Here is a 26,768-nt window from a genome sequence, read left to right as displayed (position 1 = left end):
TAAAACTCCAATGCTTGAATACTAATTGTATTAGTATTTATTATTTGTATAACAATAGGGTCACAGTTCATGGCAACTGCACCTGTATTCCCTCTCCCAGGGCAAGGGCACAACTTTTAGGCTTCTGGCTCCCAGATGTCATCCCTCTTGGGCAGAGACCCACGTCTCATTCCCTCCTGACTGGGGTTTTTCCAGGCTGCACAGTTCCTTGCCTACACTGTATTATTCCCAACAAGCCACTAGGCCAATGTCTGCCCTTTGCTTATTCTTTGAAGGCTGTGAACAATGTAATTGCCAGCACTTATAAATGACTACACAGCTCTTACAGTCCGGGTTGACAAACTCACGCTAGCAGGGCTCGGGCCAGTGTGCTAAGAATAGCAGCATAGATGTTGCTTTGACATTCGGGCTCGAGCAGGAGCTCAGGCTCTGAAGCCTGGAGAGAGGGGGTGGGCTTCAGAGCCTGAGCCCCAGCTTGGGCCCAAATAGCCACGTTGCTATTTTTAGTGCACCAGCGTGAGCCCCGCTTACTTCATTCCGTTGACCCTCGCTCCCAGCAGTTGTGTAGACATACATTACAGGCCCCATCTGAGTTCTGGATTTCATTGTGGGTAAGCAATGAACATAGTGAGAGACAGCCTCTATCCTAAAGAACTTAGAGTCTAAATAGACAAGCTGGGAATAGCACCCAGGTCACCTGATTCTCAGTCCATGCCATGTCTTGATGCTAAAAGAAAGAGAATGGAAAAAAAAGTGGGTTGAGCAGCATCGAAGCCACACTCCTGAGCAAGAAAGCCATCACGCTACCGCCCCTTAAGCAGTCATTGCTGACGAGGAACACAAAGCAGCCAGCCCTTCCCCTTTGGAATTTGGTATACCACATCCACAGTTCTCTTCAGCTGAGCGGGCCCAAAGGGCACAGCAGGGAATCATGCTTGTGTCTACCAGATGGCACTGCAGATAGACACAGACTTAAGTCAGCACCATTTATCAAGTACCTCCTCTTATCCTCCAGAACGTTGGCAGCTCAGACAAAAGTGATGGCTGGAGCTGAACCAGCACTAAATTTGTTCTGGGAAAACAAACTCCCCTCCCCTCCAATTTTACTAGCCATCTGTAGCTACAAAGCATGATCATTGTGCTAAGCTAGTCAGTCTGTTGTGACCTTAATAGCACTAAAAGTAGCTATGCTCTGTACAGCTGTTTAATTTTGACTTACAAGTACGTCTCCCAAACTCCTCCCTCACACCTGTGTCTGAGTAATCGTTTGACTCTTTTGTATGAATCAGACATAAAAATCCACACGTATGCATGTGACATTGTATTACACTTGTGTTAAGTGCTTTTTTTAAAAAATATGAATCACGTCCATAGGAAATAACTTAGGACCTCCTGTTCTACCCTAAATTAAACTGACAAGATGATCTCATTAGATAATCTAACCCCTTAGGTGATGGGAAATGCAAATTAATAAGGACATGAAATGGAATCCACAGCACATTTTCATGCATGATTACTTCTTCTTTTGCTGTCTTAAAAGCTGGAAATGTGCACACTTTGTCTTTTATTTAAGTGCCCATCATAATAAATGTGTAGCAACAGTAACTGAACCTCAGATTGGGGGCTCTCTGGTTGGTAGGAGCTGTGACGCTAAATACAATTAAGTATAGTTCACTGGAAAGACAAGTATTATTCTAAAGCTGTCTATTTTCCATTGACTAAAATGGATGTCAGGATTCAGAGACCGTTGGATATTTTCTTCGTACAGAGAAGTTATTTCTTGTTGCGTGGAAGAAGAATCTGCAAATGAAAATAGTTCAAGGTAAACAATTCTGGAACTATTTAAAATAGATAAAATACTGAATATTCTGCCTTAAAAGACACCTTGCTTTGACTTCTTACCGATTATTGTTCTTCACACAGTAGCTTGGCTCACAACTGAGAATGACGTGAGCATGCCCCTAACCCCTCCTGGAGCTTTGTCCACATCACAAAACCACTGCATTACTACAGGTGGCAACCTCTGCTCAGGGAGGGTGTACGATGGATCGGGATTCAGGTGCAAGTGGCAGAGCTAGGTGGAAGTTTTAACAGTGTCCGCCAACAGTATATTTTGGCTTAAGACATTTGGCTACTGTTTCACGATCACTAGGATGTGCCAAACTGAACAACGAGGCCCCACCTTGGAGCAATATGTTTAACAGAGTTGTTCAGAAAATTACATAGATGGTGGGAATGCTGGTGGAATGCTCAAGTGCAAACATGATATCCTGCAGTCTAACCAACTTTATGGAGAGTGTATACAGTGAATAAAATGATTCTCAACACCTGTCTTGGAATACATGATCCAGATACCCTGCCATAACAGATGCAAAACCTGCAGCCATATCTCCACTGCTACAATGATCCATATCCCCCCCCAACACACCTTTCAAGATCCACGGGTCCTACACATGCCTATAACACCATGTGGTATACCTCATCCAGTGCATCAAAGGCCCCAACAATAAGTATGTGAGTGTAACTAGACAACTACACTCTTGAATGAACTCACACAGAAAAATGATGGAAGACAAAAAACACTATCACATGTGGGGGAACAGTTTTCACAAAATGGTCACTCCATAGCTGACCTCTCGATCCTCATCCTCAAAGGAAACCTGCACGACACTTCAAATGACGAGCCTGGGAGCTTAAATTCATAACTTTGCTAGACCCCAAATCTCATGGACTCAACAGACAAACCGATTTTATGTCTCATTACAACAGTCTGTAATACACTAACTAAACATAGTCCTTTGTCCTATGACTGCAGAGGTGTTAATTGCCCTGTACATTTTGAATAGTTTCTTAAAATATGTGTTAACTCCTTGTATTTAGCTGTGACACTCTGATTACCTTTCCCAGATGTGAGGAAGAGCTCTGTACAGCTCAAAAGCTCATTTCTCTCACTAAGAGAAGTTGGTCCAATTAAAGATATTACCTCACCCACCTTGTCTCCTTTTGATCCAGATTAGAGAGATAATAAGTGTTGAAAATGTACATAAGGTAAATGGGTGCAATTCTAAGGTCAATGGGAGTTGCATCCAAGTAATTGAGAAAGGGATTTGGCCAACTATGTCAATTTCCAACTGCAGCAACACAGGGAGAATATTAAAATAAGCATAATGAAAAGAAACTATGGTGATTCAGAGACCATAATCTACTATTTAAGGCTTGATTGAACCAGCTCCTTAGAAGGCAAGAAAAGATGGATATGCTTGAAAACATCAGTATCACAGACTCACAGAAGATAGGGATGGAAAAGACTCTTAGCTCACATGATTCATCTCCCTTTCAAATATGGGACTGTTGATGAAACTGCAATGCCTAGCACAATGTCTTGTCCTTGACTAGGACTCCTACATGCTATGATAATACAAATAATAAATAATAATAATGTGATGAAAAAGCAGATGAAATAGAGGGAAGAGAGAAACATCAAAAGACAACCAAGCCAATGAAGTGGGATTTATTTAGTGACCTATTCAATCTTTGTTATTTTAGATTTATCCACAGACACTTCCTGACCAAGGTTCAAGGGAACTCTTCCAAAATCTGCGCCCTAGTGCATGTTGGACTGTAAACAGCCTGATTATCAATAATGGAAATTACGATTATCATTGGAAGAAATCATGACATATGATAGGGAATTAAAACCTTCAAAGGCACTTTCTGCACAATGGGGACATGGCTTTTTTTTTTTAAAGACCTTTTCTGTGCAATGAGATTGTGGCCAAAGGGGGATCCAACACAGGACACTTCCCTGGACATGTGTCACATTCAGTGGTGCATCTCCTGTAAAGGTAGCCACAAATATTCATGTGGAAAGCATTCTCTCTAATGGGGAATGGTCTTGGCTGTTCTCTTGCTGAAGATAAGCAATGTTACCCTCTTGGCCAATTAAGAGAGCTAGCTCAGTGGTTTTCACTGTTACTTATATTGACAGCAAGATTTGTATGAAAAAGATATGACTACACAATGTCTCAATCAGCTGAGAAACCCAGACGCTGGGTCATAGACTGATACAATGCACAGTAAATTAAGGAAGGAAGAAATAACCATCAACCATTATAGTTAATGACTCAAATTAGAGAAAGAAGCATGCCTGAGATGGAGATCCCTTGCTATTAAGAAATGACTGAAGATGTAGCAAGGGTAATCAGAATCTACAACTGCTGGGTTCGTTGACAGGATGACGGTCTAGAAGGTTTGGTGTGACTCTTGAAGTGCTGAAAGATGTATTTGATCCATCTCATCTTGTTGCCATGGGAGATTTCCTGTGTAAAATTTGAAAGTGACTTTGGATTTGACACCCAGCATGAGAAATCCCAGAGTCTTCCATGTTTCTAATTCATTGGGTCTCTGGCAATGATCAGAAGCAGATGCACTGCAGGAGAGAAAGACACAGAGTGTAGCCAGAGGTGTTGAACATTGGTGTATTTTAGGGGTATGCAAACGACAGCTATTTTAGAGCCTACTCCTGATTCTGCACTTATTGAAGTCAATGCAAGTTTTATCGTGCATATCAATGGGAACACCACCAGCAAAGCGTTTCCTTTTTCCTTGCTTAGAGATAAGTACACGGAAAAGCTGCATTGATTTAGATGCAAATTTATAAAACAGCTGCCTGTTCCCCCCCCACCTCATAGGGAGGCTATTACATCAACGCCTAGTTGCCAAATGGATCAAGAAATTAAAGCAGTTAGGTAGGAACTGCATTCTTAATGGAGAAAAGGCTCAGGCTGTGGGTTTAAAAAAGAATGTTAAGATATTACATGAGATATTCTGACTCCAGTCTCACTGTTAATATGTTGACTATAGTAAGGAAACCAGAACAACCCAATCCTTTTGGGTCAGGACTTTCCCTATTCTAAGCTCTTAGTAGCTGTTGTTATTTCACACCCTTTTTGTTACTGCCATGCTAGTGGATGTGGACAATTAACTCCTTTAAGCTCCTTTGAAAATCCCAAACTATGTGTCTATTATACACATCTAGAGCAGGCGTCGTATTTTTGTTCTGTGCTTGTATAGCGGGGTCCTGCTCCATGACAAGGGCTCCGAGGCGCTGTGGTAAAACACATATTACATATCAATTACTCATGTGATAGATAATGTATGTGTCATATATACACTCCCATCCATAATTAACTGTTTTCAAAAAGATGCTCTTATAAAAGAAGCCACTTGCTAGGAAAAGCAGAGCAGAGAAAGAAATATTAATGAACATGTTAGTTAGCCCAGTGGTGAGGGTTATTTCCAGCATTCTTGCAGAAAGATAAATATTTCTTACTGATACCTAAACACTGTGCCAATATAATGGCCTCAGAGCCTGCAATGAATTCTATCCCCTTTAAACATACAGATCGCTTTACGTCTACTCAGATATCTGAGGAATAATTATCTGAAAAAGCCCACATCCGTGATGTACACCTCTCATGTTTATCTCCATAGCTGAATAGCCCTATTAAGGCTATCACAGATGGGAAGACCAATATCAGTAAATACTGAATAGGGGAGACAGCTAAAGCCACCTGGTGATCCTCTTGTTCATATATGTTTAACTAGCCCTCAATGGGGTTGTAGAATATCTTCTTGATAACGTAATTTCATAGCTTGCAATTGTCTTTCTGTTGCAGACACTAACATGTACAGTCTTACAATTAACGACAACATCTCAGCTTGTGATCTTTTTGTTTGATGTGCCAGCCATTGTGTCTCACAGCTTGGAGTGCCAGGTGAAGTCATTTGGAAGGGGACCTCCATTTAAAATTGGGGCGGCTCCTTCATTAGCCAAAGCACCACAGTCTTGGTGATGTCTCCACTCCATATGGCTCACCGGGAACAATCTGATACTAAAAAGACCGTTTTCATTTGCAATTTGAAACTCTGCCCATTTTCATTTGGTTTAAAAGTGCAGTAGCATTACATAGCTGGCTACGTGTAAATGATAATAGTGTTACAATCACTGTAATCAATAGATACTTGCAGAGTGAAATTACACAATCATACTATTTATGTCCACACACAAATACATAGGTATACCACACTATGCACACACATATAGACACGTGATAGATACATTAATGATTGTGAGGCATTCAGATAGTACACTAATAGGTGCCATATAAGTACCTATTTTAGATACATGCAGTACTTTACATTTTATATGTACAGTTTTATTTTTATATATAGCATCAATATTTTGTGCTTTCACACTGAAAGCACTTTACAAATAGTAAGGATGAAATCTTGATTTCATGGAAATCAGTGGGAATTTTGCCATTGATTGCAGTAGAGACAGGATTTCACTCTAACAGTCTACATGGATCATATCCTCCTTAAGCATTGATCCTGCAGTCAGATCCTCACACCCCACACAAGGTCTCACTGATGTCAGATTGCAGGATTGGTTTTTTATTCATTTCTTAGGCAAAACTCCCAGTGACTTAGTTGGGCATTTTGCCCCAGTGCCGATCAAGGCTTAGGGACAGGATTTGGCCCCTCTTAGCAAGGGTGTGGGCTGCAATAACGTTTTTGGTGCTATGAGTTTACCCACTTACCCATTTGGCAGATGTATGTTGTAGCTCCTATGAAAACAATGTCATCACTGGTATGTGTGGAGGTTAGGGGAGGTGGATGTGTGCAGTACAAAGCCACTTTGGGCAAAGGGGTTTGAAAACCATGGGGATTAGACAATAGTTGGCACGGGCAGTCATGTGGTTTACCTCATATTTATGGATGCAGTATTCATCTGTTTTCTTTTACTTCAGAGCAGCAAATGATCTGGCAGCATCCAAGATGGACGTCAGCCAGGAGGTAAATATAGTGAAAGTAAAACTGTGCTGTAAGAGAGCAATGAGGTTTCAGACCGGAAGAATGGCCTCACGCAAAAGGCATGTGACTGAGACGCCGATTGGGGTTCAAGTCCCAGTTCTGCCACAGACGCCTCATGTAGCCTTGGGCAAGTCTCTCAGTCAACTTCTCTGTGTCCCCCATTGGTGAAAGGGGGATATAAAACCTCCTTTGTCCATCCGGGGTGTTTAGACTGTAAGCTCTTTGGAGCAGGGGCTGTTACGAGGGGTGTGTACAATACCTAGCATAACTGGGCTCCTATCTCAGTTGGGGCGCCTAGGTTCTACTAGACTACGAATAATAAACACTAAAAATGTACATGATGTAAACACATCCCAAACAGGAACCATCTCAATGAGACTATTCAAAGATGAAGGTAGCACTCAACATGAGGAAGGGAGGCAGAATCCGGCCCACAGTGATAATATTTTCTGGCAGTGGCATAATACTGAGGGTAGACAGTAGCAGATGCGGGGGAGGTGGTAAGGTAACATCTGAGTGGCTTGGGGGAAATGAATGATTCCTCCTGCAGTTCTAAAAGGTTTTATAGAAATAAGACTTGACTCTCCAGGGCAAACACGTTCACTAAATAAATATTTTGAAATAATCAGATAGTGTCTGACACATACATTATTTCTATGGTCATTCTGGAGATTTGTGAGCTTGTTTTATTTGGGTAGATTAACATGCTACAGATTATTAATGGGTTACGTTCTCCTTCTAATGGGGGTATCCATCTTCCGTAGGTTTCTTAAACTCTTCAATTTTTTAATAGGTATGGCCACTGAGTTGTGCAGGAGCGCTTGGCTTATGTTTGTGGATTTCAGCATCCCATTTTAAACAAAGTGGAAGTGAAATTGTCAGCCCCTGTCAAAATCTCTCCGTTTAATTTAGTCCATTTTCAAATCAGCGGGGAAAAATTTCTAGCTTCTCTTGCCTCATTCTGGCTGAATGTCATTAATTTTTGATAAGCACAAGCAATAACAGACACACAATCAAGTTTCTTAGGGGACTGCTAATAAAAACAAAGGAAAGAAAAAAAATCATGTTCCTTGTTATTTCCTAGCTCTGTTCCTGGATCCCCCCTCCCCCCCCCTTAAATGGTTTATTGATTTAATGGACTTTATAGCAAATTCAAGAACGCAAAGCACATGGAGGGCAGAGGCAGGATGATTTCATTAATGAGAGGAGATACTGTACAGACATCAGAGATATAGGACAGGCAAGGGGCCGAGAGAGAGCGACACTCAGGAAAATTAAATTATTGACCAGACACATGTCTAACAGGCCAGTGGTATTTGAATGTATAACGGCTACCCGTAGCATGTGTGTAAAAGAGTGACATACTAAGTGCAGAATCAAGGGTCCAATTCTTCACTCCTTACTCAAGCAAAAACTTCCTTTGACTTCATCAGGAGCTTTGCAAGATCAGGCCTGTGATGGTCCTAGCCATTAAACAGTCCTCAAGTGCAGTTAAGTTCCTAAGCCTATCATGCTAGTCAGTGACACTCAGGACTAAAGGATCCAAATCAATTTGTTTACCATTGGCTACGAAAGTGACGTGCCTGAATCACGTCAGCCCGATGAGCCACTGACTTGGGAAAAATTTGAAATGGCCCAATAAGCCTCAAAGTATGTCTGGCAAGCATTTGAAAGATGGGTAAACTGAGGCACAGGGTTTGCCCAAGATCACATAGTGAGAATGGCTGAGACAGGAACTAAATCCAAAATCCTGGCTCCCAGTCCTATATTCCAACCACTAGACCACCCTTACCTACATCTGTGAATATGAGAGGGCATCTCCCAGTACCTTAATGAGTAGTCACCTGTTTGGGTAAGGTGGGAGAGGTGAGGAGGAATTAGTTAGACTCAGATGAATTCCATTTATCATCTCCTGCCCTGACTCCTGTAACTTCATGCATTCTTAAAACATATGGTGCAGGATACTTCACGCCAGCTGGCATCTCCAGTATTGGTGACTGCTTTTCAATGCCTGCAATTTGTCCAGGGTCCAGTATATAACGAACAGCATTTTCTGCTGGATCAGCCTAAGCTTTAAGCCCACAGAAAATGTCTTGATATTGGCACACACATGCACACTACCCCTATATATAAAGATCCAAAAGTGCATACAAGGCTTAGATGGATTGGTTTGGTTTCTGTTGTTGACATCATATATTCAGCAGGAGGCCCTCTACCTTCTGTTAGTTCCTCAAGTTGAGAATTCAAGATCACTAAGAGGTTATAAGCAAAACTTTTAGATTTGAGTTGCTTTTGCATTGTTTCCAGACACAAAGAGGAACAGAATTAATCTAAAATGATACAAGCTGTTTTCTTCTGCTGACTCCACTCTTTTCCTTTGGTCTGTTCTGGATAAACCAAAACTTAGTAACAAAAAGCCCTGCACCAACACCCCTTTTCTAACCCATTAGTACTCAGCGCCCGCCTTGTCTCAAATCAACTCTATATTTCTCTGGAGCCGGTCTAGAGCAATGGATCCATAACCACTCAGGCCTTTTCACTCATCACTATGCTACACAAGGTGGCTGTCCAGAACTCTGTGATCATAAGCAGGGAGAGAACTCAGGTCTTTCGGCTAAAAATAATTCCTAAAAGCCCAAACAAACAAAAACAAAACATCATCTCCCCGGCCCCAACTAGCTGAGCTAATAGAGGGTATCTTTTAGATGTACCAGTATATCAGGGTTTTTGACCCACACTTGGGGACTGATCCAAAGCCCATAGGCATCTATTCATTGACTTCAGTGGGCCTTTGATCAAGTCTTATATCCCAGGTAGTAGAGTCATGTTTCCTCTGAGTTTGATACTGTTTTAGAAAGAGGACCCCAACCCAGAGGCTGACCTAAACTCTGACATGTTGACCAGGTAAAGCTCTCTCTCAAGCACTCCTCATTTCAGGGGACACTACTCATTTCAGACCCAAAGTTACCTATGTTGATGTCCCTTCTCTTTTACTGGTGAAAATTATTTACGAGAGAAATCATCATGCAACTGTAATTAGAAGGAGCGTTAATTACACTGAGGAGATGGAGCCCACAGCACACTGTCAGGTCCCTTCATTAATAATTTTTGTGTGTCCCTTGTTGTCATACATTGTGTTCCACATTTGCACCTTGGCAGGTTCATTTCCCATAATGCATCATGGGAACTCCTCTGAGTGAGGGGAAACTGAGCAACATGGAGTCCCTGGTCATGATGCATTATGGGAGATGTTATCCAGCTGGGGACATGAGCAAACTACAACTCCCATAAGGCACTACACCAAAAATTTCAGCCAAAAATGCAAAAATGTCCAGGGAAAATAAAAAAAAAATATAACAAATTTTTCTTTTTCATCACAATTTTCCACAGATTTTTTTGGGGGGAGGGCCAGCCGTACCTCTAATTTTGGCCCAATGAGCTCTGCAACTGAGGTTTCCTCTGGTCACATACCAGTCCATGGGTCGTGTACGTATGGGCACAATGTGACTCCTCTACATAGATCTCTTTTGGCAACCTCTGCTCATGTCCTCCAGACTGTACAATGGGGCCTCATCCCATTCTTTAACCCCACCCCCTCCTTTCCAAGGGCTCTCTGTCAGAGAGAGGTGGGGTACATGAGGGAAGCTCACTAGCAGTCTACTCCAAAACATGTACAATCCTTGGTTATTTACAAGAGGCTAGGAAGCCAGCAATGCAGACTGTGACAGTCAAGATTCAATCTGCAGCAATTACTGAAAGTGTACTGTACCCGTTTTTTCACTAACAGAGAATTTCAAAAAGCTTACAAGGGTAATACATTGCATTGTTCTAGAATTTATTATTGTTCTGGGGGGTAATGAATCTTGCAGAAGGACAATCCACTTTGATAGAAAAAAAATACAGAACAGAGTCAGATGGCTCGGAATCGGATTAAAAATAATGTGGCTGGTGCTTCCATTTCATTTGCTGAAGCCCCCTTTCTCCTCAGGCGTGTTATTGCTGCTGCTGACAATGAGGCTGCTCTGAATGTCCTTTAAGCGTTCAGTCTGCTTTTTCTGAAGAGGAGGAAACATCCGTGTGCCCACACGGTGGGTTTCTTTGGCTTGATTCGGATCTCAGTTACACTGGGGTGAACTGAGAAAGTTGGTGGAGTTATACTGGGGTAAGCAAGATCAGAATCAGGCCCTCTCTTCTCCCTCTGAAGCACACTCATACTCACAGACTGATCCTGTCCCTGAAATTCATATTCAGATAAGCATTCCATTAGTGGGGCTACTGACAGGACAAAGGTATGCAGTCTTGGGCCCTTAATTTAAATCTAGCTACAGTACACACAGAATTTCATTGAAATGTTCATCTGTTCACTCACTCAGGAAACCTTTGCCTTTGACTATGAGCATTCTAGGATAGTCTCAGTATTTTTTCTGTATCCGTTGGCCAATATTTTGCTATACTTTCTCCCCAAACCACTCACTATTTCTCAGTTTAAATTAAATTATAACTTTAAAATTACTTAACCAATTTTCTTCAAGCCTTGCTTATCTCTTAGATCTCAATGAGATTTAAAAAACAAGCTAAGTTTGATGTTTCTTCCATCATCCATTGTGGAGTCTGTAAATTCATCAGTTATAAAGGCCAGAAAGGACCATGATGATCATCTAGTCTGGTCATCTACACAACACAGACCATATAATTTCACCCAGTAGTTCATGTGAGAGGGAATTATTCTTCCTTACTCTACATATGTGAAGTATGTCATGCTATCCTCACAAATAACTTGAGGTTGAACTAGAGTACATCTTTAGTTGTCAGTACACAACTAGACTGTATCAGGAGAAAAGGCCCATTGGTACTTACTATAAGTTAAACTATCTTAACTAGTTCATGAAGATGCTTAGGGCCAATCTCCCAACTCTTACTCACGCGAGTGATCCCACTGACTTAACTGGGAATACTTACATGAGCATGGACTTGCAGGATCAGGCCGTTAGTTTGTATTCCTGATAGGTCCCATCAATATCAACTAGCAATCAATGCTTCATGTAGACAAGTGTTCCTAGCAGTGCAAATCCTTCCTTATTCATGTATATAATCTTGTTGACTTCAATAGTCTGCTAATGTGACTCAGGTCCTCTCGCATGAGCAAGGGTTTGCAGACTCAGGCTGCTAGTATATGATAACTACAAATATACCGAGGAATGCTGACAGCAATGATCTCCTGGGAAAAAACAGGGGGCCAGATGCAATAAAAATGCTTGCCCCCTTCACAAGTGTTGAAGTGCTCCCCTTGCACTGCATCCCAGGCTGTGCAGAGACTAAAAAGGAATAAAAATCACATTTCAGAGGATTACATATGCTTATGCAGATTTCAGCCACATGGCATATAGATGGAATTTGTATTGCATCTAGTCCTTTGACGGTACTGCATGGAGTGTTTTTCTCTTATTACTGCTACAAATATATAGTTGGCTGTGGGCAGTCACTGGTTGTTTGGCCTTTGGTTGTTTTTACATCTCCCTTGGACGAGTCAAATCACAGAGCAATGTTCTATAAGCAGGGTGCGAATTATACTCTGTCCATCAATATTAAGGTAACAAAAGAGGTCTTTTTACAACAGAAATCCATGGTTTTTTCCCCCCTCAGCAGTATCGGGGTCTGGCTGGACCAGGAGATTGTTAAGGGAATGTAAAGCTCTTCCTTTCTGGATTATTCATTTGAATCAAGGCCAAGTTGCCAGTGATCATAAATTGTTATTAGCACCTTCTGACTGTCCAGTGGCCTCTGTGAAATGGATCAGTGGTCTCAGCCCACTTCCTAATGGAGAGGGGCTCACAATGTGAAAATCACTCTTGCATCCTTGGGGCCAGTCTTAGTAGAGGAGTGCGACCCAAGAACTTCTTGATGCAAACTTGTAGAAGGCACAGGGGTGCATAAGAGTTACAGGGATCCTGGGTCTTGTATTTATATTCTAGCTCACCATGCAAGGTTCATGGAAGGTCTCTACTGAAAGCCTGTGTCACACTGATCATCATATTCGTTGCAAAATGTAAGTGCAGGCAATATGTAAAGAGATATGTATCTAGATGGGAAATTATATTCATTAAGGCAGGTCCCCCAGAGGTAGCATGCCTTAAGTCAGGTCCTCCCAGATAGGAGGAGGGAGATACTTGTTTCCCTCCCTGACCATGGTGTATTTCACACTGGAAGTCGAATTGCATATTGAGTTAAATGCTAATTAAGAGATTGCACGGACTTCAGGAGAAGAAATTAACAGGAAGAGGTGAACAGTGCAGGAGGAAACCCTGGTTATAGGCAAATAAAAAAGGACCGGTACAATATATCGAGGGGTGTAGAAAGACACCCTGGCATCCTTCATCTAGGGGGACAGGGTACCAGTGAGCTTGATCTCATTAAAAAAGGGTCTCAGCCACCCTGGCTGAAAATGTTGCAAGAGAGACTTTGGGTGAGCAAAAACAACGAGGAGTCCGGTGGCACATTAAAGACTATCAGATTTATTTGGGCATGAGCTTTCGTGGGTAAAAACCCCACTTCTTCAGATGTATGGAGCTTAAGAAGAGGGCATCTTGTTACGTGTGTTTAGACTCTAGATTGAGCTGTTATGGCTTTATTTGATATGTAACCCTGTTTCCAGTATTTCTGTTTGCCAGCATTTGAATCTCTGTTCTTTGTTAAATCAACTGATTCTTGTTTGCCCTACAAACATAGCTAAGCACCGTGTGTTAAGCAGAGCTATGGCCTAGGGTGTAACTGACAAGCTGTGGTGTATTCTTCCTTTGGGAACAGAGGATCTGGAAATTCTGTGAGTGTCTATTACATCGGGGCGGGATACCGCCAGGGAACACTCAGAGGGTATGTCTACACTGCAATAAAACACCCGCAGCTGGCCGGGTTAGCTGGCTTGAGCTGCAGGGCTATAAAATTGCAGCACAGACGTCCAGGACATCCATACTGCAGTTTATCTGTGGGCTAGCCTGTGCCTGGCTTCGGCCCACCTGTAGGAGAAGGTGCAAGGTGCAGACTGGGTCAGTAATCACGCTGGGTCCCGGCTGTGTAAAAGAGATCACCCTTTTTCACTGTTCTAAAAACGACCCCACAGAACAGAACATACGCTTCTGCAGGGCCCCTCCCCCAGGCTGCCCGTCTGGGAAGCTAACCCATTTATGGGTGCAGTTCCCAATGCCGCACAAGGGGGCTGTCCCCCAGATGGATGCCAGATACACCCGTTATACTGGCTTATAGCAATCAAAGGCTTGATTGGAACACAGCAGGTAACAATGCCAAGATAACGATGCAGCACTACCTATTGGCAGTGGTGCTGTCTGCACAGATCCTTACACAACTGCGGGCACTTCAATCTCCAGAAGCAAGGACCAGCACCAAGCTCCATAGGGGGCAGACAGAGGGTTGGGCCATTGCTCCTCATGCCTTTGTCTTTAGCACCAGCTGCACGGGGGAGCATACTCTGCACCCTTGCCAAGGGCAGTGTTGCGGGAAGAGTCAGAAGCCCAGCACCTCCTGGAGCTCTCCCTCTGGCAATGCAGCTCTGTGCTGACCTATTATTTCCCCCCTCCCGCATCCCCAAGTGGAACTGCTGCATTTAAAGTAAATATTCCCAGTGACAGGCCTGACAAATATCCTTGGTGATGAGAATGTGTCTGGATAATGAATTGTAAACGGAAAGCGAGGCAAGGCAAACACAAGTCTAACACCAAACTGAAGGTGAGAAGTTGTGATTTTTTTAATCCTTGGGGTAGCTCATTATATCACTAAGGCTTATAAAAGTCCAGGTGAATTTATTTTCCCAGGTTCACTCATTACCTTCCATTACAATAACGTGTCTCCTTGTTATCTAGTTAGTTTTGCTGCCTGTACAGAAGCACCTCAGGCCCTCCTTAATTATATCCCAGCATAAACAATGTGCTGCTCTGGTAGGTGGATCTCACCTAACAGTTAATGACCGTGGGAACTGTTCCCCAGAAACATTAACCCTTTCTTTATAGATCAAAACCATCATTAAAAATTGGCCAATTAAAAGAACTTGCTCCAGTTTTTCAGTATGAATCAGAGTTAACCTACTTACTGCTGCCAAACACACCAATCACCTAAGCCAGCAGAGCACCTGCTGCATTTCCAAACATACCTTATCATTGTTCAGAGTGTCTATTTAAAGTGACAGCACCGGAATACGGAGGCGAGTCCTAGGGTAAACTGCAAACGTTCACCTCCTGCAACAAACATGCTAAGTAACTTGAGTCAGTTGGTAATCAATTAACTGGAGCTAAAAGAGGATCACAAAGTCTAGTCTGGATCACTATTAGTCCTGTGACTTTTTTTCTTTAGGGAAGAGGTGTAATCTAGTGGTCAGAGCAGCAGACATGTAGTCAGCGTTGCTGAGTTCTGTTTCCAATTCTGCCAGTGTCTGACTGTGAGACCTTGCACAAGTCACTTAAGTGCTCAGTGCCTCAGTTTCCCCAGTTGTAAAATAATTATAACAGCGCAGGAATGTTATGAGACTCATTTAGTGAGTGCTGTTTACACAGTGCTTTGAGATCCTTGGGTGAAAGGTGCTATAGAGGTGCAATGTATTCAATAAATAGTTGCTACCACCAATGCCAAAACCATGGGTGACCTTTGGAGTCTGCGGTCTGTCATAATGCCAAAAGACCCCTTGGAAAAATCTTGGTTCTGCCTCTGCAATAGTCTCATGGGGAAGCTTACGGGCTGAGCTTTACCTCAGGGATTCTGAATTCCCCAGCAGGTGTGATAGCCTTATAGTTTAGTAATGTCTCTGCCTGTGAATTCCAGTTCTGTGTCAGCTGCAAACTTCAGCCATTGAAATCGGTCCCTCGCTCCTGCTGAGAAATGCTCCTTTGCTCTCCTCCACCCAAGCTGGCAGAGGAGGCAGTAACTGTGGTACATATGGCGAATACGGTACTTGGCAGCTACGGCATCAAAATACATAGCTCTGGAATGTCCTTTTCAAGCATTATCATATGGGTCCAGAGTAGACTTTTGAGCTGGCTTATTATGGGGCCTCTCCACCGTCTCTGCTCATGCACATGTGGCAGCTGCAAAGTTGTCCATGGGGCTGTATTGACTGGTCAGGCTTTTTAATCAGCTGTCTTTTCAGATATAAACCATGGCTTAAAAAAATATTTTTTAAGGGGGGAGGGGAGGTTGTGGTGTCCCTAGGCCACTGCTTAGAGGGAGCCCCAAATTCTTGACTCTCATGGGATGTCACTCAGCTGAAAGTGAGATCAAGATAACCTAACAGTGGCAAGGCAAAAATCAGATCTCCCAATAACAGGAACGTTGAACTTGCTACAACAACACATCATATTTCATCCCAGCCTGACACTGTAGATTTTGACCTCTCTGGGGCAGGGACGGTCTTTTTGGTTATCTGTCTGTACAGTGCCTAGCACAATGGGGCCCTGATCCTTGATTGGCATTCCTAGGCACTATTGTAATACAAACAATAAATAATAAAGTCACTGAAAATCTCAATGGACATTTTAGCTGCTTCATCGTTTGTTATTGGAGCTCCCACTTGTCAAGGCAGAGAAGCATATATCCTAAGTCTCTCATCAATCTCTCTCTAATACAGCAAGAAAAATTGGCAAGGAAAACCAAGAGTTCCTTAAATAGCACACTTTACACATAGAATACTTTACACATCTGGAAGCCCGCTGACCCCATCTCTCCTTGGCTCTTAGAAAATCCCAAAGTAATCCATTCAATAGAGGCTGTCAGGAGATGGGGAGGAAGAAAAAAGGAAAATCATATACTGTTGTGCAGCATGGAAAATGACATGCAACCTGATCCAATGGAAAAATGAAGCCCAACCATCTGGGTTAGCTTTATTGATCCATCCTTATTCCCTTCAAAAGGGGGAACTGAATATGACGGTACCAAAGAGAAAGAAAACACAGGCTAGAGGCAAAAGTTCAATGACTGGCTCTAACGGCCAGGATACATTAACAAAGACATAGTCAAATTGAGCCATTTTGAATTCTTTTCACTTCTGTCTGTGGCTTCTGATCATTTTGGGATCAATAACACATCTTATCGTTTTGTTGCTTTTGTTTTCTGTAGGGTAGGTAACAAAGGACCCTGCTTTGAACAAATGGACCAAATCAACAGTGACTGACAGTGGACAGCTTCTTTAATTGAAACAGCTTTCAATGCTGTATTTGACATGGACAATTCACAAGCAGATCCTTTGGGTCAGAATCTGATCTCAGTTACTCTGGTATAAAATTAGAGCAATGCTACTGTCTTTAGTGGAAATTGTATCAGCGTAAATCTAGAGAGTAAGCAAGCAAATTCAGGCCACACTGAAACCAATGCAATGCCACTGTTTTCAATGGGGTTGCAGGTCTGTAAGTAGAGTGACCAGACAGCAAATGTGAAAAATCGGGAGGGGGTGGGGGGTTATAGGAACAGGGGCGGCTCCAGGCACCAGCGCACCAAGCGCGTGCCTGGGGCGGCAAGCCGCGGGGGGCGGCCTGCCGGTCGCTGTGAGGGCGGCAAGCAGGCAGCTTTCGGCAGCGCGAATGCGGGAGGTCCACCGGTCCCACGGCTTCGGCGGCAATTCGGCGGCGGGGACGCTGATGGCGCGGCGCCGGCGGACCTCCCGCAGGCATGCCGCCGAATCCGCGTGACCAGCGGACCGCCCGCAGGCGCGCTGCCGAAAACCGCCTGCCTGCCGTGCTTGGGGCAGCAAAAAACATAGAGCCGCCCCTGAATAGGAACCTATATAAGAAAAAGACCCCAAAATCAGGACTGTCCCTATAAAATCAGGACATCTGGTCACCCTATCTGCAAGTGATGTGAGTCTTAACCTCAATTTAGTCCCTCTCTGTTGGCAGGATCACGATAGACTCTTAAACCTGTTACTGCTCTCTCCTAAAAGACTCACCTTTGTAGTTTAAGTGGTAAAAAGCTCAGGCGTTTTTACTACTGGAGGTCCCAAGTTCAACCCACACTGTCAGAACAAAGGTGGGATGGGTAAGTTACAGAACTTGGCCCTTCATATTTAATTTACCCAGTTCCAGTTGCAACATAATTTTACTTTAAAAATATATATCCTGTTACAAAATAGCCAAGATATAGTTGATGTAAAAAATTATTTCCTTCAAATCGAAATGCATGTTTTGCCTCATTCGTCATTCCACTCAACTGGGAAAATATTTGTTCAGTTGCAGAAAAGTTCAGCATGGCACATATGTGTTGGTTCATTTGTATGCAGCAAATTAGAAAACAAATTTGTTTAGATATCTTCAGATAGCCTGAAGAACTCCTGAACTGTGTGGCTCCGAATATCTTCTTCATTCATTTCTTTGTGGCTAATAGGAAGGAGACATCCTTCTGCATCTGTTACCTTGGCTTGGAGATCGATGAAAGGACCTCACAGTGTGAAGTCATAGGTTTGTAAGGTGACCAGATGTCACTATTTTATAGGGACAGTCCCGATATTTTAGGCTTTTTCTTATATAGGCGCCTATTACCCCCCACCCCATGTCCCGATTTTTCACACTTGCTGTCTGGTCACCCTATGTGTTTGTGTGGCTCCATTGTGATGAGACTGTTATCCACTAGAGACCAACTTGGGGATAAATTTGTTTAATTTGTGGGCTACTGATTCCTGATGACCTGTGCTTTCTGATGAAAAAAGTTAAACATGCATGAAAATGGCAAAGCATGTTTTTAGATTGGGCTAAGGTTCACAGCTCTGCATTCTGAATGTACGGCCACTCGCTCTCACGAGAGAACCTTCAATATAGAATCAAAGAAATGTAGGGCTGGAAGAGAGCTAGAGAGCTCATCTAGTCCAGCCCCCTGTGCTGAGGCGGGACTAAGTAACCCCAGATCATCCCTGAAGGGCGTTTGTCCAACCTGTTCTTAAAAACCTCCACTGATGGGGATTCCACAACCTACCATATACTCAATTACAAAGGCAAATGCAGGTATTTCTCAATAAAACAATGTAGGATCATGGAACACTTACAGTCGGTATGGAGCTGTACTGAGTAATGCTAAGCAAAAAAGAACCTCAGCTATGCATTACTGCTGCTCAGAGGCTGGTTTGCCATGCACACATACCATCTACGTGACACAAAAGCATACTCCCCTGAGCTGGACTTAACCAGTGGCTTACAGGATGCTATTAAACAAAGGGAAGGATACACTGGGCATCAGTGTCACTCAAATCCTACCCGAAGCAGCAAAAATAAATCAAAATAGAAAAATATAATAATTCTCCGCATGTGCATAGCACATCCCATCCCAGGTTACAAACACACATGGGCCCACTGTGTGGTTGGTGTCATCCCCATTTTACAGATGGAAATATGTAAAGGACAAGGAAGTTACACGACTGCCCAAGGTGACAAGGAGCCTGGAGCAGAGCCAGCATAGAACCCAGTGCTTCTGACATCCAGCTGGTGCCTTCGCCACTTTGAATAGCTGGATTTTATGCAGGTGAAGTATAGAGAAGGATTTCATCTCCCTGACTCAAAGTCAGGGTGCTCCATTGCCACTATTCTATTTTATGGGCTGCTTTGCTAGCTGCAACCCTTCTGTGCCACTTGCCTGGGGTTCAGAAAGTCTTGCACTGGCCTTTCTGTGACTTCAAGGTGAATTTTCTACAGGAACTGGTAAACTACCCTACAAGAAAGAGGTCTACTATAATGCGGATGTTGCTTTATTGGTTGGGTATCAAATGAGCAGTCAACAAGTGCATAGTTCTGCTGATGGACCAGTCCCACAGTGACTTCTTAGTAGGAGAAATGCTTCTTAAATACAACTGTTTATCATTTGGAGTTGTCCCATGACTAAAAGTCTCTTTTACAAGCTTCTATCTCTTGGCTTGGTGTTGAACTGCACATAAATCTTGAGGCTTCATAATGAAATGGGAGTGTGTGTTTGTGTGTGTATGTGTGTGCGTGCACCACACAGGTGAATGAGTTGGAGGTTTTTTTGTTTTTTATCTTATTAGGTGGCAAAAATCAATACAGCTGGCTGCATTTGCTCATGAGAGGGTAGAAATTTGAGGAGGCTGTGGAAAGTAAGCTGTGCAACTCAGTACACCTTAATTGGCAAGCTCTAAGGTAAGTTGTGATTAATTGAAGAGGTTTTCAAAAGCAGCTTAGCAGACAATTAATCAAGCTCCTATGAAGGCACTTTTCTAATTGATCCAGGAATAAGTAATATCAAATCAGAACTGCTTAAACAGAACACAACTCTTCTCAGACATCAGTTCTACAGTAGAGTTTTAAATCTTTGCAAGATTGCTCTTTTCTGTAAATTGTGGTGCATATTTTTTATTTTGATAGGGGAAATCTTTTTCTCTTCTCTCTCTCTCTCTCTCTCTCTCACGCACCCTATTGTCTAATGAATTTTATAAGGCTTTCACTACCCTTCCAGCACCATGATGGAAACCTATCCCCACTGTTTCTTATCTTACACTTTGAGTGAGAGGCACATACATCCTCGTCAACATCAGATGTCCCAGAATGAAAAATGAAGGTCTTAGAGTGCACTGATACTGAAGCACAATGACAAGTTATTTTCCAGCTGGCAGATTTAAGCTTTTGGTAGTGCAAAGGCTGATTGGGGATGGCTTTTGATACAATGCCCCCAGTGGTAATCATTTAGTAAACATTCTTGATGAGTGAGGGTAAAAACCATGAAAAAAATACAGCTGGTTGGAAGGTGATAAGTACTTTCTGTGGGGAAAAAATAATTTATTTCTAATTTTTTAATACAGATTTTTGTTTTTCTATATTAAAAAAAACAAAAAATTCATTTTTTGAAAATCAAAAGCCAAACTTTTTTGATTTTCAAAACCCAAGATTTTTTCCTGCTTTTGAATTTTTTATTGAAAACCTAAGAGCTGCAACAGAAATGTAAAAAAAAAAGTCCACTTTTCATCAACCTTTTTTTTTTTTTAAAGAAAAATTAAACCAGATCTTTAAAAAACCATCAATAAGTGACCCATTTTTGTCTCCGTTATACCAGTGTTCATCTGGAGAAATCCCAATGAAATCAATGGTGATACCCATGGAACTGAAAGCAGAATTTCGGCGAGGAAGAGCTGTATCAAAAATGGGGACACTGAGTGGCTCAGAGTCACTTGTCAACATCCACTGGGTGATCTGGGGCAAGTCACTTCACCTCCCTGTGCTTCCATTTCCCCATCTGTACAATGGGGATAGTGGTACTGACTTCCTTTGTAAAACACTTTGCGATCAATGGATGGCAAGTGCTATAGAAGAGCTGGGTCGTATTGTTTCCTTTTAGCAATGGGTCATTCTGGATTGTCCTCTGCTCTCCCAAGGTATGGAAAGAAATTTGGGGAGCGAGGTCTCCAGAGCTTCTGGCCTGTCTGCAGTTTGTCAGGAATGAATATTACCCTCCCACACCCTGTGCCTCATCCTAAATGGAATAACCATACGGTGGATTATGGTGGTGGCTAGAGGGAATCTCCGGCTCACTAATTTTCTCTCTGAATAATTAATGGATAAAATAGCCTTCAAAACTGACCAGAGCTATTAACTCCCCAACTCTGGAGCATACATCATATAAAACTGGACAGCTCATTTCTCCGCTACTTTATAGACAGAACTGGGAACACTGGGACAGGTTTGTTTCACTGATGTCCAGCCTGACAGTTTTGACGTTTCTTTTGTTCATTACCACCACCAACTCCTTAGTGCTCATATTTATTTGTCCATGCCACCTAGCTAGCTAGCTAGGCCCATGGTAGCGAGATGCTGCTACAAGCTTCCCTCTTTGCTCCTGGATGAAGTTAAATTGATTATTCAGTCACTGTGTCCTACCACCTGCTGCACTGAACCCTGACCTACATGGCTATGTTGATATTGTAGGTTCAGTTCTTTCTGACAATGTCAATTCTTTAATCTCTTCTGTTCCATTATAACAGAGCTGCAATTGCTCTAATCCCTAAAAAACCCAATTCTTCTTTTCCCCACTTCTCTCCTATTTTTAAGATAATTAGAAAGAGGGTAATAAGAATGTGTGATCTTTTCAGCTTTGTAAGTTTTAGTCTAGCATTTGAACAGCTCACACGAGAGACGCTCCACTTTTGTGATCCTAGGGTTATATTTAGCCCAACAAAAGATTTGTCGTTTCCAGCTTCCTGATATTTATTTCTTCTTCCGCCTTTCTTGCATCTGGTGTTTTTTATGTTGTTGTCTGTTATCTTATGCCAACATAATCCGCTTGCTGCTCTAGAGAGCTGGAACACAAGTTTTACCCAGCTAATGGATGGGACTGTCCTCATATTAAGTTTCTCTCTAGACATACATCTACAGATAGATATACGTTTTTTAACACAGCTTGTTAATCCAAGTATATATTTTATATTATTTTACTCTACCTGGTAATCACCTTTACAAATAACGGTAACTGTTTGTATTATCTTTATTATTTGTATTATGGTTGTGCCTAGAGGCCTCAAATGAGATTGTGCTAGGCACTGTAGAAACACACATAGTAAGATACAGTCCCAGCCCTTATCATCTAAATAGACATGGCAGAAAAAGGGTGGGAGGGGAAAACAGAGGTACCCTCTTTCCTAGCTCACACAGCAGGCCAGTCACAGAGTCAGGACTAGAACCCAGATGTCCTCAGTCCCACACTGCCTCTGTGTTTGTAACTGCAAAGATTCCTTCTTAAAGTTCCTTTCTCCAACGACATAATTCTGAAAGAAGCAGTTTTGCTCTCTGGGCACAATTCATGTTGAAATCAATCTGCTCTGTTTACTTGTAGTATTTTTTCCTACAAATTATTGAAGAAAAATACTTGCCATAAAACACCAGGACCTAGCTTTTATGCGGGAGATGGGCACTTGCTTTACAGTTTGTAGCTGAGAGAGACACTGAAGTACAACTTCTCAGCAGACACAGCATCACACTCTCTCTTTTTGTGTTTCTCTTTACCTCTGAACAAGAGAATTGCCAGGTAATCAGCTCAGCTGGAGATTAACGTTTAAATGAAGAAAGTATCCTGGCTGGAGCTGCAGTGTTAGCTAACAGAAAACTGTGAAAATTCCCTTTATCTACTAATATCCCGCCAGCAAAGCCAATTTTGCATTGGCATCTCATCCAGCTAGATTCTATTAGCACAATGTGTTATGGCTGCTGCCAAGTGTTAGCACAAGGTACACCAGAGAAACGGACACACACAAGGAAGCAAAGTGAAGGGTTTTAAGGTATAATTTTCTCTTTTAAATCCCTTGCAAAAATCGTAATGCTCGACGGTACTGCCATTGGTACATCCAGGGCTTCATCCCGTATTCCTTGTGCACCCCAGGTTTCACTAAATTGGGACTCAGGCCGCTAGAGAAACCAACATAAAAGGATGCATTTTAATCTCTCAGAGACATGTGCACGTCCATCTGTATCTTGCCTGCAAGTGCAAAGGCATTAGTGACTATTTTAACATGTATAAAAATAGATCAGGCATGAAATACAGAGACGGAGCCAATGAATTCTTTACAAAATAGAAGGGGAAGGGGTGGTAAATTCTGCCAGAAGATAGACACATGTAGCTTCATTGGAAGCATTGAATGAATCTCCCTAAGGCCAGAATCTGACCTGAAGAAGCTGTCTTAAGTATGTGCTTAAGTCTTTACAGGACTGAGGACATAATATTTATTGCCATATTTAGCTCTACAGGTAATCGAAGGCAACATTTCTCTCTCAGCCCAGTTCTGAAGCACACAGCTCTCTACTGACTTCAATGAACTTTGGAGCAGGATCTATGGGAGTAAATCTCCAAAGGATATCGGCAGGAGTTCCACTGACATAGCATATAAGTCGAGGACTGCCGTACTGATCGCAAAAAATAATTCTTCCCCAGTTATCTAGCACATGACAATATTACCAGATAAAAGGAAAAACCATGTAACAATATAATAAATAAAAGAGGGCCAGAATTTCACTAATAAAAACCATCAACAAAGTATCTTTCAATATTAAAATCTGCACTGGTCCTTTAATTTTGGCAAACATCTTGTTTTTACCTAAATATCATTAGGGCTGCTCCAGCTTGAGGAGTTTACACACACATTGACTTCAGTGGGAGCAGAACTTTTTTTTTTTAATTAACAAGAGGAAAAAATTCCCCAGAAAAGGTAGGATACTCAAGCAGAATTTGTTCAGAATAAAGCAACAAAAAGTCCTGTGGCACCTTATAGACTAACAGACGTATTGGAGCATAAGCTTTCGTGAGTGAATACCCACTTCGTCAGACGCATGTCATTCACCCACGAAAGCTTATGCTCCAATACGTCTGTTAGTCTATAAGGTGGCACAGGACTCTTTGTTGCTTTTTACAGATCCAGACTAACACGGCTACCCCTCAGATACTTGTTCAGAATAGACTCTTTCCCAGGGATTTTCCAAACAGACCAAGGGACTTTTCTTTCTTTTAAAGACACTTTCTGTTCTCTCCCTAAAACCAGAGTGCTTTATGGGGTTAGGGAACAGCCTGCTAATTAGTATAGGCTTAATTCTGCTAAATACGGAGCACTTTCAACTCCCATTTGTTAACAGGAGTTGCAGGTGGTAAGTACCCCCAAGGGTTGTCAGTGTCCCTAGCCTCTGTTTGCCAGAAGCTGGGAATGGGTGACAGGGGATGGATCACTTGATGATTACCTGTTCTATTCATTCCCTCCGGGGCACCTGGCATTGGCCACTGTCGGAAGACAGGATACTGGGTTAGATGGACCTTTGGTCTGACCCAGTACGGCTGTTCTTATGATCAAACTCTATAAGCACTTAATGGAAAAATTAAAAAGCAACCAGCAAGTATATTTTGCCCTCTGTTACCAACTGGTAGTCCAGAGGGAACTGTGAAAGAACAGTTTAAAACAGGGGAACTCAAGGTTTAAAGAGTAAGGGCCATTTTTTTTAAAGGGACAGCATCTTTTGTGTGTGTGTGTGTGTGTGTGTGTGTGTGTGTGTGTGTGTGTGTGTGTGTGTGTGTGTGGGCAGTTAGTCTAAATTGCATGATTTGCACCTACAATGAAATGCGTGTATGATTCTGGCAAGTGCTTACTGCTCCTATAAAAAAAAAGGATATCCAACTGACATCAACAAAGATTCCATCACGTAGGGAGAGTATTATTATACCAAGGTGGAGTAGTGCCGTACTGATCTCAGAAAAGAATTCTTCCCTGATTATCTAGTGAGCAGAGACCACCTCTTTGCTGATCAGTCTCAAAGGCTGCTTTGTACCTTCCCAGAATGACAGTCATTTAAAGATGAGACAGAGCACCATGCTTTCCAGGGAATCTCTTACCATTGCCAGTGGAACTATTCCTACCAGGTCCTTCTGGCAGATGAAGATTTCAGAGAGGGCTATGTCCGTTGTCCCCTTCCGAGGGTATTCCACCTGCCACGTGATTGGCTGCGTTCCGGAAAGACTGCTGAAACTGGCTATTTCAAAGTTCATCTGCACGACTTCACTGAATAAACTGTTACTTCTGGAAAGATGAAAAGAGGGAAAGGGAAGAGATATTATAGTGATTTAGGAGGACAAATGAATCATATTAGCTACTGGAAAATGTAGGTATTTATACAACAAACCTTTTGCAATACAAACAAGAATTATTCAAAATGTGCTTCCCACCAAGGTTAAGAATAGTGAGGTAGAGTTCCTTACTTTACCTTGATCCAGGATGAGGTGTATGATATAAGCAAAGATATTTACTCAACTGTGTATTTTTATAATTTTGCAAATGTGATTCAATCCTAACAGTGAGTCTGATTCTCTTATTTTGTACATTAGTATAGCCAGAAGTATCAACAATGAAGTAGATGAAGATATTCCAGTCAAACTAGTGCAGGTGAGAACAGAGCCAAACCCAATGGTATCTATCTCAAAGGGAATCATTATAACTATATGAACTGTTCACATTGAAACTCAATTTAAAGTCCTTAACTGAGACATGGAGTCAACAGAAGACAAGAAAAGACCTAATATGGTTAAACAGGAAGATTCAAGAGGTTATTTAAGCCTTAGAAGTATCCTCCAGAAAATGGAAATAAAGTCTAAATGAAGCCAATAGAAAGGAGCATAAACTATGGCAGATGAAATGTAATGCGGAAATCTGGAGGGCTAAGGGGATTTAAAGAGCAAATAGTCAAAGATATAAAAAAATCTCCAGAAATTCTTTATATACATCAGGGAAAAAAAAAAAGAATGCAAGAAATGAATCTGCTAGACTACCAAGGAGTTAAGGGATCAGTTGAGGTGGCTAGGACATTGCAGAGAAGTGAAATTATTCATTTCCATCCATAACTATACATTAGCTTGCACAGGGCTTGCATATAGTGCTTCCTGTGATGTTTCACAGTATGTTGCTTCAAATTACCCCTATTCCCTCTAACAAAGAACAAGCACCTGTACGCCAAGGGCGACTCAATCCGACTCTCATCAGAATCTTGTATGACTTCACCAAGATGGTAGCTTCAACCTTCCCTGCTTTTTTTGTGTGTGTACCACAGGCAAAGGTCCACTTCTGAGGTTCAGCAACATTCCATGATGGACTGATCAGTTGTCCAGCTTTTAGACTTCCCTAATTACCATCTTTCCTCCTAAACTGTTCAGAAAGCAACCACCATTTTTTATTCTTTAAGTTACACTTTGTGACAGTAGCTTGTATGATTATTTTAAAAGTAAAACCTTTTCCATCCGAATTATTGTTTCAATGGTGGACTTTCCTTTGGAAGGCTTAGTCCGAAAAGTCTTCATACTAGCTAATGTTTTAAATGCCTTTACTTATAAAGTATAAAGGCTTCCTCTCTTGAAAGAGAGAAACTCAGACACTTGTATGGCGT

General features: G+C 42.1%; 1 protein-coding gene across 1 annotated transcript in view; it reads right to left on the bottom strand.

Moving 5' to 3' along the window:
- Window positions 1–26,768, bottom strand: part of TMEM132C (transmembrane protein 132C) — a 293,451-nt gene that overhangs the window by 48,040 nt on the left and 218,643 nt on the right. The window contains exon 4 of the mRNA XM_026656998.2: window positions 25,228–25,411. Within this exon, the coding sequence (XP_026512783.1) occupies window positions 25,228–25,411 (184 nt within the window). The remainder of the gene's footprint in view (window positions 1–25,227; window positions 25,412–26,768) is intronic.

Source organism: Terrapene carolina, unplaced genomic scaffold (assembly GCF_002925995.2).
Source record: "Terrapene carolina triunguis isolate 2854851 unplaced genomic scaffold, T_m_triunguis-2.0 Scaffold234, whole genome shotgun sequence".
NCBI classification, from domain to species: domain Eukaryota; kingdom Metazoa; phylum Chordata; order Testudines; family Emydidae; genus Terrapene; species Terrapene triunguis.
The sequence above is the reverse complement of the archived record's forward strand: the minus strand, read 5'-3'. Positions and strand labels throughout refer to the sequence as shown.